The sequence below is a fragment of the Saccostrea echinata genome, unplaced genomic scaffold (assembly GCF_033153115.1).
Source record: "Saccostrea echinata isolate AGI-Se365-2 ecotype Australia unplaced genomic scaffold, CSIRO_AGI_Sech_v1 ptg000047l, whole genome shotgun sequence".
NCBI classification, from domain to species: Eukaryota; Metazoa; Mollusca; class Bivalvia; order Ostreida; family Ostreidae; genus Saccostrea; species Saccostrea echinata.
This window is the reverse complement of record NW_026889796.1, coordinates 218,479-234,282: the sequence shown is the minus strand read 5'-3', so window position 1 is coordinate 234,282 and position 15,804 is coordinate 218,479. Positions and strand designations below refer to the sequence as shown.

Genomic DNA, 15,804 nt, shown 5'->3' with positions numbered 1-15,804 from the left:
GCAATGTTAAATTTTTAAAAGTAGGTCAAGGTCACGGGGTAAAAAATCATAGCATATTTGGTAAGTTCTTGTCTCGGGTTATGTAGATGTGAAATATGAAAACCCTGTCTTTTTTATTCAGAAGTTATGATCAAGGTTAAAGTTTGTTAAAAATTTTGAATTTGAATAGTAGGTCAAACTTAAAGGTCACGGGGTCAAAGATCATAATATATATGGAAACGTCTTCTCACAGGTAATATACATGTGAAGTATAAAAAGCCTTATCTTTTCTCATTCAAAGGTTATGACCAAAGGTAAAGTTTTTGATTTTTTTTGAAAAGTAGGTCAAACGTTCAGGTCACGGAGTCAAAAATCATATTTTGTTTGAAAAGGTGTTGTCATTGGTAATGTACATGTGAAATACGAAAGCTTTATCTTTTCTCATTCAAAAATTATGACCAAGGTTAAAGGTTTTTGTGACAGACAGACTGACAGATGAATGAAATTCAATGTCCCCTCGCTTTCGCGAAAGCGGAGGGAAAAGGGGAGGGTGGGAATTGTCCAAACTTTTTTTTTTCGGGGGGGGGGGGGGATAGCTTCCAACTTAAGTTACAACCAAAGTTTAATCATATATTACCACATTACCCTGATTTGGCTATACTTGACTATACTGCAACAATATGTGGGGGAAGCAGCCTTTCAAAGAACATTTTCAACAGTAAAAGATTATGTTTGGAAAAAAAGGGGGGCATGCAACACCCCATCCCACCCCGGTACTATGTGCCTGTAGAAATAAATTGTGATTCTTCTTGTACATGTTCTATTGTGAAATAGTTTGTTGACAATAAAAACATGGTCTTCAATAACAATCCTGTTTAAACAATCGCTTGGAGCAAGACTTACCGTATAATACCATTTGTGCATATGAGATTCAAAGTGCATGTAACCCACATAATAAACATTATCTGTGAAAATTCAAACATAATATCAAATATACAGCTTGCATTTTGTTAAACAGAGCAAATGTTTTGAATTTTTTTCAACTTGAAGATATATTGTGAACCTTAGGGCTGGACATGACTTGTAAATAGTATTAGTTTTCCTATCTCCTATAAGAGAAATACCGACATCTTACGAACGAACGTAACTCGCCCTAACTTCCCGTATCTCGGTAGTTTTCTCGGGACCAGTTATTGCACCTATATAAAGTTTAAAATCGGGACAATTAAGTATATGTTTATAATAGAACGGATAGTGTTTTAATCACTTTGTAAATGATAATTACTCCCGTCTAATTTTCTATTATCACTTACAATGTAATTAAAAGCAGACAAACAGAAGAAAATACGCCATAATACCTAAGACGGATTAGAAAACACGTTTGTCATGCGTCAGTGATTATACTTATGCATACAAGTGTGCGCTGTTTTCATTTGGGGGAAAAGTTATGTTTCATAGCATGAAAAAATCTAAACTCACACCCTGTATAAATCCGTGCAGAGGCAACAAGGTACTTGGTGATGCGCTTACAGTGTATATAGTGTCTTATATTAAAAGTGTACATTTAATCATTTATGTGTTTGTAAGAGAGAGAGAGAGAGAGAGAGAGCACAATGGACAATAAATTGGCATTGTTTTCCAACGTTTCAGAAATCAACCATTAAAAATAAGATCAGAAAATGGGTGGCACTACTTTGGAAAAAGTATTATTTTTAAAAAGGGCGCGAATACATGTTTGTGTTGAGGATGGAAAGGAGGTCTAAGCTCAATTAATCGAATAAAATGTCTGTTTTCATTATATCTAACAAAATACATAAAATACAAATTTTCATATACTACAATATTAAGGACCCTCTATACACCAGTGCAAAATGTTTTTTGGACACTGAGAAATTTATACTGTATACATGTGTAAATATTAAGCTTATCTATTGAATTTTCAATATATGGTACGTGGCATTTACCCCCAGGAAAAATGTTCAAAGACAGCAAAGTTTCAATGAACAGAAATCACTGTTGTTTATTTCAGTGGATAAAATATATGCAAATGAAGTGTCCAATTAATTTATCTTAGCCTTTTAAAATGTTCAGAATGCTTGAACTGATCACAGATTGAGTAATACACTGAATATTTCAATTTATTTGAATTCAGATCTAAGGGCAGTTCACTCTACCTGCAGAAAAATACCACAGAATCTGAACTCTTTAGTGTGCAGTGTAGAGAGGGTTCTTAAAAAAGGAGAATGGGACAATGCTTGCATATGCATTAGGTCGGGAAACAATTTTTTTCCATACTGTATCTAGTAAAAGAAAAAGTAACTAATTCATAAAGAAGGAAGGGTAGGCCTTTTTTTAGTATTCATATCACTTCAAAGAAATAAACGAGCATTCATATGGTACTCAGTAAATTCTTGGATGAAGTATTAAATGGCGATCTTCCCCTAATTTATCTTTCGGCTGCTTTTCATTATATACCGGTATGTAATATCTGTATAGATATGTGGATTATAAAAAGCTGCAAATTATGTGTTTGGGTGGGGTGTTTTTTTTTTTTTTTTGGTTTTTTTTTTTAAATTTTCTTTGTACTTAAGTTATGTTCCATTACGTTATTGTTTTCTGTATCATTCATTATTTGTCACAATATAAAATTACAAGATACACTGCATACGTGAAGGGTAACCTTGACAGCACGCAGAGTAAATTTCGATCACAGCTCCAATATACTTACATTAAAAAAATCTGTAATCGAAATTATAATGCGTCATCTATAAGGAAAAAAATCATATTAATATCCTGTTGTAAACCAATAAATAAATTTAAAAAAAAAACAGGTGATTAAGTATACTAACAAAAAGTTTTCAAAACGTGAATAAGTTGAGGACATCGAGTGCACTACGCCGATTCACTGAGTTGTTAAGGCATGCTTCAAATGTGCCTGCACACACAGGAAGAGTTTTCACTGATATCAGGCCCGTAGGAAGCAATTTCAGTTGGGGGGGAGGGGGCACAGCCATACATTTTCAGTTGGGAGGCGCTATCAGCTACAAAAAATTCCTTGACAAGCCCCCGTGCCCCCCGGTTCCTAAGGCCATGGATATGTAGAACTAGTTTCTACTGACATTTTTTTTCATTAATTTCTCAATACAGTCATGATTTCTTTCTGTTAAAAGTCGTATTGCTGCAGATTTATTGCGTCTTTTTAATTAGTCAAATCAGAAACATACTTTTCGTTTTCAAAAGTAGGAGGGGGTAGGGAACCAGAGAAGAAAAATCAACTTACCTTAAAAAAACTCTGACAAGGAAAAAAAACGGAGGGAGGGAAGGAATTGTTTATGTGTATATGTCGGGGGGGGGAGGGGTCCAACATTTTTTCAGGTGATTTGCATTGCTTTTTAATTTGTAAAAACTAAATATTTTGAATTAAATGTGCACGAGTTTCAGTTGCAAAAACATTCTCGTATATGTCACGTCAGGAATGGCTATTGATTAATTTTCTATTTGATATTGTCAGAGGTGATAATTCCTCGTAATGGCTAAGAAATACTCGTTCGAAATACCATATTTTGCGAAAAATTAACCCGGCTTCAATATACATGTATTATAGCCATATCATAAATCGGAGGAGGGGGGGGGGGGGTTGCCCCTTCGTAATTTTTCGGTTGATCAAGCTTCTTAGATATCTTCATATACCAATGAGCAACTTACGCTGATAGAGCTAAAATTATTGTCAAAAACACAATTCACTTTGAACTGAATTTTTCCTGCAGAAAATAGATGTACGTACATGTACATACACAATTAAAGTTATTAAACAAAACAGTATCTGGTACTCGCGATCGATCGAAATTGCCCTGCTGGTTGAAGTTACATCACTCAGAGTTTCTACCTTAAATAGTCAGTTTAAAAGTCTAATAAATAATTAAAAAAACTTAACTGTTAATTTTATAATTACATGTACAAAGTTTACCCAATAGCATGAACAGAAAGGCTATTGTTTTATGTTTATTTTTTACCTCTCCCTCGCCCTCTTTTCCGTAAGAGATCATGCTTCAAAATAGGACATTTTTTTCATTTTCATTTCATTTTCCTTTTTGGAACCCCCTTTCTCGTTTAAATATCCATTGAAATGTATGGTAGCATCACGGTAGCGACTACGACAAGAAGTAGTTTTGAGGTATCTTGCAGGGATTTTATCTATTGAAATCTCAATAACATCGAAGAATTCAATAAAGCAACTGTGAATACAATGAACGATCCCCTTTTTTGGTTACGCTCGTTCGTAAGATGTCGGTATTTCTCTATAACAGCATTGGGGAATATAAACTCTTCGCATTCGTTACACCTGATTGCTTTTACCTTGTCGCTGCTGTGTTTAGTACTGCATAATAGATGTATATGTATATTTTACATCTATAAAAGCAAGTTTTTTCAAGCTTGACTCAATTAGTGCCGAGTATAGAACTACCTTAAAATTTTAAAGATACATCATGCAAAAAATTGTGGGTATAAATATTATGTCAAACACCTAGCTTATACAATTTATTTTATACAACTTATTTTCCGAAGTATTTAAGGGCCGGGTAAACTAATGCACATATAGCAAAATTAACTAAAGATAATCAGATTTCAGTGCATGTGGATGCATGATTTAGATAATCACAGATACATCATATCATTAATTCATATTAAACAGAATTTTTGTAGATAAAATGTTGTAAAACCTTATAATATATACCTATATTTTAATTTTCAAAGTATTTGGTCAAAAAACAAGGGCGTAATATACTGAGTTTCATAGCAATTCATCAAAAAATATATAAATTACGCCTATATCATGTATATTTGTCATTTCACACGCGTGCACGTGCACGCTGATTATATCATCTTGTCTAGACTCTTTATAATTATATCTAATATATATTCTTTAAGTTTCAAAGCTTTTCATAAAAAATATATAAATTACGTCTATATCAAGTAAATGTGTCATGTCACTCGTTGCAAGCCGACACACGTGCATGCATGTGTGTGCTGACCTTGTCATCTTGTCTATGTTACTAATATATCTTTATATTCTGAGTTTCAAAGCAATTCATCAAAAAATAAATAATCTACGCCTATGGCAAGTATATAAGTCATTTTACTCATTGCACATGCGCGCACGTGCATACATGTGCACGCTGATCATGTCATCTTGTCTACACTATTAATACCGGTATATCTTTATATTCTGAGTATTGAAGCATTTTTTTCCCCAAAAATGTAAATGTTACGGCTATATTTAGTATATTGATCATTTTACTTGATTTGAGCAAAGAATCTTTAGAAATTACCTGAGGATGTACTATATAAATATGACAATTCATGGCTTTGTAGTTCTTGAGAAAAAATTAAAGACTTTTCATATATTCCTATGTACATGTATTACTTTAATCCCAAGTTGTGGCACCATCCTACCCCCTGGGGGTCTAGTCCGAAATATCTGACGTTTTCCAGGCTTTTTTCACGATTTTGATATTTTACGTGATATCAAAATCGTGAAAAAAGCCTGGAAAACGTCAGATATTTCGGACTACTGGGGGTCATGATTTGAACAAACTTAAATCTACTCTATCTGATGATGCTTCTGTATTAAAATGACTGATTATAATCATGGCTTTGCTGTTCTTGAGAAGATTTTGAAAGATATTTCCTATATTGCCACGTATAAATTTGATTCCCTGTTGTGGCCCCTCCCTTTCCCCGTTGGTCATGATTTGAACAAACTTTAATCTGCACTACCTGAGGATGCTCCATATAAATATGACTAATTATGACTTAGACCTGTTCTTGAGAAGATTTTAAATTATTTTTCATAAAAATTCCTACGTAAAAATTAGATCACCCATTGTGGACCCACCCTACCCCCGAGGGTCATGATTTGGACAGTTTTGAATCTACACTACCTGAGGATCTTCCATATAAATATGACTAATCATGACTTTGCTCTTCTTGAGAAGAAAATTTTTACATTTCCTACATATTCCTATGTAAAACTTTGATTGCCCCCCTCCCCCCTCTTTCCAGTCATGATTTGAACGATCTACACTACCTGAGAATGTTTCAACATAAATATGACTAATAGTGGTTTTGCTGTTTTTTCTATATATTCCTTTGTAAAAATTTTATCGCCCACTACTACCCCACCCTACTCCTAGGGGCCATTATATGAACGAACTTGAATCTACACATCTGAGGATGCTTCAATATAAATACGACAAAACAGGGCTTTGTTAATAAGTCTAACAAGGGCCTTTGCTGTTCTTGAGAATAAGATTTTTAAAAGAATTTTATGATATATTGCTATGTTAAACTTTGATTGCCTTTTGTGGCCCCATTTTACCCCCCCCCCCGGGGGGTCATGAGAAGAAAAACTAGATGTGCCCTTAACGCCACGAATGCACCCGCAAGCAGCCAAAATTTCAAATGCAATATTTAGTTTTAAATTTGTATTCAAACTTGAACCGTATTTTCTGATAATTGAAATACCTGCATATGCAATTTCAACCTTTTACAAACATCCCTACAAAAGTTAGAGAGCAGAAACTGAAAATTTCTTATGTTTTCTAAGTTCGAGAGGGATAACTCTGTCAAAAATCATTGGACCACATCCAAATTCAAATCTGACCTCTATTTTCTGATAAAATACCTACACATGCAATTTCAACCTCATACATACATCCCTACAAAAGTTAGAAAGCTGAAACTAAAAATTTCTTATTTTTTTTTCTAAGTTCAAGAGGGATAACTCTGTCAAAAATCATCGGACCATGACCGAATTCGAACTTGACGGAATGACAGAATGACGGAACAGGGTACATTAGTAACACTACATGTATATGCCCCAGCGATTTCATGGCGGGGGCATAAAAACTTGAATCTATATTCTGAGGATAAGTCCATTCAAATATGACTTCTCATGGCTTTACTCTTCATAGAATTTTCCTATACTCACCTATGTAAAGCTCCTCTTCTGTAGCTTCGGAGGGGAGGAGGGGGGACGGCCGGGGGGAGGATCTGAGGAAACTTGAATCTACACTATGTCAGGAAGCTTTCAACTTGTCTGGCCCCAGGGTTCTTGAGGAGAAGATTTTAAATAACCCCGATCTATCTTTGCCTTTTCTTGAGTTACTTCCCTTGGAAGGGGGCACTGCCCATGGTTTGAGCAGAAGTTGAATACTAGTACATGTGAAGTTTACACACATGACAGACATAAAGCAATAGGTCATCTGAGTGACTCAGTTGACCTCAAGACTTTGATCCCCCTATTGTAGCTCACAGTATACGTGGACCATAATTTGAATAAACTTGAGTCTGAACTATGTCAGGAAGCTTTCACATGAGTTTCATCTTTTCTGGCCCAGTTGTTCTTGAGAAGATGACTTTAAAATGTCACCACTTCTTAATTATCTACCCTTAAAAGAAGGTGGACCCTAATTTGAATTAACTTGAATCCCTTCATCCAAGGATGCTTTGTGCTAAGTTAAATTGAAATTGGGCTAGTTTCCAGAGAACAAGTCGAAAATGTGAAAAATTTATGCAGACAACAATGATGATGACATACAATGGACAAAGAAAAAGGGCGTATTTGGCGTGTGACCTGCAGGAATCATTCATACGAAACATTTACAGTTTAAATATCCATGATTTGGTCAGCTGACCAAAGCTGATGTTTGATATTACGTGTACTACATAAATAAGTTGACGATGGAAAAGCTGGTCTTCACCTTTGTTATGCAATTTAGTTGTTGTTAGTTGGCCCTTAAAGTTATCGTAAAACATCCAAATATGAAACAGATGTGACAGACTCTGTGGTGTCTTTTATTTCACTGGGATATCGAGTTGACGTATGAATGGAGGTAATTATTGTTAACTAATAATATGTCGTCAATATATCTAAACACGAGGCCCAAGGGCCTTAAAGGTCACATGAGTATAATACAACAATTAAGAGGATCCATAGAGAATAAAATGAACTGAAAGGTGAAGCTTTGTTGCCCAAAAGCAAGAAAAATAGGGTGATCAGGATCAACAGAATAATTAATCTAGTATTCATTGACAGTTTATAAATAAGGTTCTAATCTGTTCCCCATTTATCACTATCACTATACAGTATGTTAAAAAACTATCAGTGCTTCTGTACTATTTTAATTCCTTGTTGAAATCTCTTACATTGGCCTCTCTTCGTCTTTGATGAACATTTAATAAGACAAGTTATTTTTGTTCCATTTTTATTTATCTATTACTTACAAGTCTACCTGATCATTAAAACTATGAAAATACTTTTTGTATTATACAATAAAAATTCTTGCATAATTCTCTTATTCTATTAACCTTTCAAGTACAGTGTGTACAGTGATTAATTATCAAAAGTAAACGACAAAGGGGAATAACTCCTCTCAGTAGAATACAAGTTAATAGAGCCCTACCCAGGAGCAGACAGAATTATTTAATAGAATTAATGCATTTTCAATATATTATCAAGAGCCCCACCCTTACACCAGCACATCTGACCAGGATCATGCAATTCACTACTCTGGAAGAAGCAGTCTTGCTCATCATAACTATATACTTAGCTTCTTTGCTTTTTAACCAGAAGCAGAAAAGAATATTTTCAAAGAAATTTTGCTTTTTCACTATATAATCAATAGAGCCCCCCCCCCCCCAACCTTTTCACTAGAACCCTTGACCCTGGAGCCATAAAATTCACAATTTTGGAAGAGGCATCCTTGCGTATCATAACAAAGTACTTAGTTTGTTTAAATAGTACCCAGGGGCAGAGAAGAAGATTTTCAAAGAAAAAATTCACCTTCACTATAGGATCTATATAGCCCCACCCTAGAACCAAAACCCCTGAACCTGGGGCCATGAATTTCACAATTTTGGAAGAGGTCTTATCATAACAATGAACTTACCAGTTTGTTTCAAAAATACCAAGGAGCAGAGAAGAAGATTTTTAAAGCATTAATGCATTTTCACTATATATAAATAAATAGAGCCCGGCCCCAACCTCAGAACCCCTGATCCATGGGTCATGAAATTCACTACCCTTGCTTATCATAACTATGTATTTAATTTGTTTAAATAATAACCAGGAGTAGAGAAGAAGATTTTCAAAGAAACAATGCACTTTCATTATATGATCTATATAGCCCCGTCCTAGCACCAGAACCCCTGACCCTGGGGCCGTGAATTTCACAATTTTGGTAGAGTCACCCGTGCTTATCATAACTATGTATTCAATTTATTTCAATAATACCCAGGAGTAGAGAAGAAGATTTTCAAAGAAATAATGCACTTTCACTATATGATCTATATAGCCCCCCCCCCAGCACCAGAACCCCTGACCCTGGGGCCATGAATTTCACAATTTTGGTAGAGTCACCCGTGCTTATCATAACTATGTATTCAATTTATTTCAATAATACCCAGGAGTAGAGAAGATTTCCATAGAAATAATGCACTTTCACTATATGATCTATATAGCCCCGCCCTAGCACCAGAACCCCGACCCTGGGGCCATGAATTTCACAATTTTGGTAGAGGGCTCAATGCTTATTACAATCATGCCAACAGTTTGACTGCTTGATGTCCAGGAGTAAAGAAGAAGATTTTTAAAGATTGCATTAATTTTGGTGGTTTTAGCCCCACCCCTCAGGCCCCAGGGGGGCAGGGACCATGATATTCAAAAATTTTGTTTCCCTTCACACATAGATGCCATATGCTAAAATTGGCTGAAATTGGTTCAGCGGTTTCAGAGAAGAAGCTGAAAATGTTCAAATGTTAACACACGACGCACGATGACGGACGAAAACAAATAGCATTCAATAGGTCACATGAGTGACTCAGGTGACCTAAAAATTAGTGCCCATTGGAATTCCAACAGTTTGTTGGAAGACCTGGTCTCCAAGACAACATAAATGTTGTCAATGAGAAACTCCAGCATCCTTTTATTATCAACTTCAGAGTACTTTTGTGTAGAATCAAGACTGATGTTTAACAAAGTAATTTTATTGATGACCAATCATACGAAAATTTCCAACTTCCATTTCCATTGAAGCTGTTGTCTGTGATATTGAAAAGCCTTGAGAATGGATTGGCTCCAAAAAAATTTCTGTTCCATCAGAAAAAAAAAAACAAGAGGCCCATGGGCCACATTGCTCACCTGAGCACATTGGCTTGGCAAAAGCACAAATCAGTTCAGTATTGAAATGATTAACGGGTGGGGGGGGGGGGTGAATTTTAAACTACTTGATGATGCTTCAATGTCAATTTAACAAATGGCTTTGTTGTACTTGAGAAGATTTTCAAAAATTTTGATCCACAATTGTGGCTCTTCCCTATCCCAGGGCTCATCATTTGAACAAACTTGAATCTACACAACCTGAGGATGCTTCCATATCAATATGACTATACATAGCTTTTCTGTTCTTGAGAAGAAATATTTTTTCTATATGTTCTTATGTAAAACTTTTGATCCCCCATTGGAATCTACACTACCTGAGAATGCTTCCACATAAATATGATCAATCAGGACTTTGCTGTTGCTGAGAAGAAGATTTTTAAAAAATTTCCTATATATTTCTATGTAAAACTTTGATCCTTCATTGTGGCCCCACCCTACCCTCGGGGGTCATGATTTGAACAAACATGAATCTACACCACCTGAGGATGCTTCCACATAAATATGACCAATCAGGGCTTTGCTGTTCCTGAGAAAAAGATTTTTAAATATTTTCCTATATATTTCTATGCAAAACTTTGATAGTTCGTTGTGGCCCCGCCCTACCCCTGGGGATCATGATTTGTTCAAACTTGAATCTACACTATCTGAGGATGCTTCCATATAAATATGACTCATCATGGCTTTGCTGTTCTTGAGAAGAAGATTTTTAAAGGTTTTTCCTATATATTTCTATGTAAAACTTTGATCCTCCATTGTGGCCCCACCTTAACCCCGGGGGTCATGTTTTGAACAAACTTGAATCTACACTACCTGAGGATGCTTCCATATAAATATGATTCATCATGGCTCTGCTGTTCTTGAGAAGAAGATATTTAAAGGTTTTTCCTATATACCTGGGTACTTCTATGTAAAACTTTGATCCTCCATTGTGGCCCCGCCCTATCCCTGGGGGTCACGATTTGAACAAAATTGAAATTACACTATCTGAGGATGCTTCCATACACATATGAATTATCATGGCTTTGCTGTTCTTGACAAGAAGATTTTTAAAGGTTTTTCCTATATATTTCTATGTAAAACTTTGATCCCCCATTGTGGCCCCACCCTACCCCCGGGGGTCATGATTTGAACAAACTTGAATCTATACTACCTGAGGATGCTTCCACATGAGTTTCATCTTTTCTGGCCCTGTGGTTCTTGAGAAGAAGATTTTTAAAAGATGCTATTAATTTTTCACCAATTCTTCATTATCTCCCCTTGAAAGAGGGCATGGCCCTTCATTTGAACAAATTTGAATCCCCTTTACCCAAGGATGCTTTGTGGCAAGTTTGGTTGAAATTGGCCCAGTGGTTCTGGAGAATAAGTCAAAAATGTGAAAAGTTTACAGACAGACGGACAGACAGACAGACAGACAGACTACAGACAAAATGTGATAAGAAAAGCTCACTTGAGCTTTCAGCTCAGGTGAGCTAAAAAAAAAGTAGAAATATCTGATAATAAATCTGCATCAAAATCTAACCTGGATCGCCAACAATGATGCAGAGGGTATTACATATACATGTATGTAAGCTCCAACAACTTCGCTTAGGCGAGCTAATTATCCCACACAACTTGCAAGAAAGGATTTTGAAACTGTAATTTTTAAATCAGACCATAACTAAACACACACAATATTCAGATACATTTACATGTATACTTTAATTAAAAAAAAAAATGAGTAATGAAAGTTGTGAAATATGAAGCAAAGTTACTTTCATGATCAAGTATAACTAACACTGATGTTGCTAAAAACAACTCTATACATATTGTAAAGAACACATGTCCCTTGTTTCCTGGGCACTTAGAACACATCATTTCCCAGTCCTCTCTCTCTCACACATAAAAGTCACTAGAAACAGTCATTCACTGCTGCCCAACTTCATTGGATCCTACAGGATCCCTGCTTTATCCAATCCGATCAAGAGCTTCCAGCAAGATTATACTGTTACCTCTGACAACCTACATAGACAAAAAGATCATTGCAAGGGCTAAAATTTCAAAAACTTGCATACAATTTTGCTTTTATGGTAATTATTTTTCAAAAAAGATCAATTATAATTGAAAAAGTACAAGTTCATTACACCTTGCAGTGCAAAATTTGACAGAAAACAATTTACATGTATAACTTCAAATATTTTAAGGGATTAATTGTTAGTGTTATTAATCTTGGGGAGAGTTATCTTTCTTATTAGAGGAATCAAAAAAAAACCATGAGTGTTTAAAATCAATTAATACTTGTTAATCAGAAGACCTATTCACAAAAAAATCTTACGATAAATTTCCATCATAAGAGAAATTTACAAGTTTATATTCCTTTTCACAAACATTCTTACGAGATTCTAATGAGTAAAATTTGTGGTAACTTTACGGGAGCCCTAACCTTCTTGTAAGTATTTTTGAACCAATTTTATTGTAGAAAAAAAAAATGGATAAAACCAAAATATATCTTTAATTGAACTTTTTTACTCAACCTACAATAGAATTTTATATTTTTTCACAATTGATTTATCATCGTCGAAAAATTAAATGAAATATACTACAAAATATTTACGATGGCAGTTTCACTTAAAATTTTCATATGAACCTACTTTTATGTAAGTCTTTTGATTTTGACATCAGATTTAAAACTTCATTGCTTAACAATCAATTGCATTCCATATTTGTTGTCAAAAATGTTTTTTTTTCGCTGATAAGTGTTGAAAACTTTACTTTTATTTTCACCCACTTTCTTAAGGATTATAAAGCATAATCAGATTGTTGCTAGGGACAAAGTCTGACGTTAGTATAATCTTAACTTTAATCTGCTACGAATGGGTTTGTAAAAAACACTTAAGATTTGACGTAAGACATTCTTGATAAAATCTTATGAAAAAACATTAATTTTTGTGACAAGGGCTACAGTGTATTTAAAGATTGTGCTCCATACACAATGTTGGACCTGTGACAGTGATCAAAGTGTATAAATGCAATGCAGGTAGCATAAAATATAAATCTTAAGGTTTTCACAAAATTCAATGTTATCATGGTTGCTAATAAAAACAAGAGGCCTGTAGGCCTTAAAGATAACCTGAGTATTACAACTTTTTCAGACTATGAACACTTTTTAATGGCTAATGCACAGAATAGTAATTAAATAAAATTATTTTAACAAAAATGTAAAAATATAATGACCTCTGATGACTCTGAATAAAAACAAAACTGACCAAGAAAGGTAAAAATTCTGGATTTCTTTCAAAGTCATAATTTGATTATTGAAAGATTACGGATGAAAAATGGTAAAAATTATGCTAAAATCATAATGGTTGGCAGGTCTGATTTCGTATAGTAGTAATAGTACTGTCTAGCAGTATTTCTGTAAGATAGTGTATTGTACATACCACCATGCCTATCTGGTTCTTTTCTCCTAATTTTGTTTCTTCGATGCATTCATCCACCACCAGATTCATAAAGGGGTCATATCCTCGTAATATTCCTGTGATCTGTCTCCCTCCATTTAATTTCACTGCAAAAAATTATGTATACAGGGGTTTAAAGAAAATGGCACTCGCCCCAATGGTATCACCACTGGGCATTTATCAAAGATTGTGTTAGAGCATGAAAATAATACCGCCTGTCATACTGGGGAAAAATGAATTTGACCATTAAAAAAAAAAACTCAAAATCTAGAGCTGGGTCAGTTGGTCAGCTGATTTTTTTTTTTTCAAGATATTAAAATCATGATTTCTTTACACAATGCCGTTATACTTAATGCCATGGTCATTTACTTTTTATTTCATTCATAAATTATTTCACAGTTAATATAAAATCCATTCTAATATTCATTCTCCATGTATATTTTGCATAGAGTATATATACTCACAATTTATTTTCTTTTCCATATACCTGAAAAAAAAGAAGGTAAAAGATTACATAAACATAATTTCATATTCAACATCCACATGCTTTATTAACTTTTTTAATAGTCTACAGCACAGTGTACTTGTAAGTACTGTGCAAATAACAATGCACCAAGGTAACGTGTGAATTTTTCTTGTTGCACTAAATGGCAAGAACCATGGAAACTTCAAAGGAAGATGGCCTATATATATATCAACCTGTTTGAAATCCTAATTATTTTTGGAAACTTTACATTTTATGAAGATATTAACCCTCTATGAATCTGGTTGTAGATGAATGTATAAGAAACAATAATAGCATTTCAGAATTGGATGGAAAACACTATTGATCATCCAATCTAATAGGAAACACCTATTTGATTCATAACTGAAAAAAATCAGACATTTTTATTTACATAAATAAAGACCTTGTACTGTGTTTATAATTATAGTCGATTTTGATGCTATTGATTGTTGGCATTGCCAACCTTCCAACAACGATTTTTCGATCGTCAGCAACTATGCTGAATCTCTAAACAATACTAGGAGAAAATAAATCAAGAAAAACAGCACACATTTTTGTGTGCAATAAATGTACAATTTTTTTAAAGGGGTGGCACTGTAGCATTCTGGGGCCCGTTTTACAAAAGAACTTACGACTAAGACCAAAATTTAATTCTGCTAATAACTTTCCTATTTACATGAAATAGAAAATAGTTTTAATCTTTTTAAAAGGTATATAGAAAGATACTTTTACGCTAGCAATTTTAAACAAAATCATTAATTTTGCATAATTTTACAATCAACTGAAGTGTTTGGTCTTAGTCGTAAGTTCTTTTGTAAAATGGGCCCCTGGTCATCAATCAAAATTTTTCAGACCAGCAACCTACAGAGGTGCATGCTGCTAGGCCTAGGTGGCTGACATTGTCCCTGCAAGGATGAATCTCATGCGTATGACAGAGAGTGTTACAGTCTTGAAAACTGACCTTGGTGAACTGAAGAATGTAATAACATATTAATTAACACGACCCTACACCAGCACAACCTTAAGTCATCAGCTGGGAACTTTCTCATTCTAAGACCATGATAACGGAAATTTTGCAAGTTTGTATTAAAAAGCAACTCCAAAAATTATATAACAGCAATTATGGATTGAATAAGCCATATCGCTTCCATTTCTAAGATAGTAATACTGAAAAAATTGATATAATGGGAGTATTTCTTATTTGATATCTACAGAGTCAATGATTCCTGCTCCGTTTTGTCATGTTCCCAAAATAATGCACTAACAGTGGGTTGATAACCTTAAATGACAACCACATCATTCAAGTAAATTACAATAATAATAAATGCAGATATCTAAAAAGCCAATTACTTCTTTAACTCTGGTGGATGGGCTTTACTCATCGTGATATTTTGCCGATTGTAAACCCTCAAACAATTCCCTGGAAAGAACCGGCAAATCGCTTTGTTTACGTTCAGTCCTTGTGGGTTAGAAGCTTGGCTATTTTAGATGAATTCTTTCATCATTTCCATGGTCATTAGGGGATACTCAAATATGAGTTTTAACCAAATTATCAATTGATTGTTTTCTATGAAAATCTATAGCGTAACAGGTTCTTTTACAGAGGCAAAGTAATTTTCACCTCAATCTTCAATGTAAATAGTTAACGAACGACTTACTGAGGC

At 34.4% G+C, this 15,804-nt stretch overlaps 1 protein-coding gene across 1 annotated transcript; it reads right to left on the bottom strand.

The window, feature by feature from the left end:
• Window positions 1-11,874: 11,874 nt before the first annotated feature.
• Window positions 11,875-15,625, bottom strand: LOC133202946 (small nuclear ribonucleoprotein G-like). The gene is made up of 4 exons (XM_061338802.1): window positions 15,491-15,625; window positions 14,100-14,122; window positions 13,618-13,742; window positions 11,875-12,199 (listed from the first exon to the last, which is right to left on the bottom strand). The coding sequence occupies exons 1-4, from the start codon at window positions 15,520-15,522 to the stop codon at window positions 12,146-12,148; spliced, it is 234 nt and encodes a 77-aa protein (XP_061194786.1). The 5' UTR covers window positions 15,523-15,625; the 3' UTR covers window positions 11,875-12,145.
• Window positions 15,626-15,804: the final 179 nt, after the last annotated feature.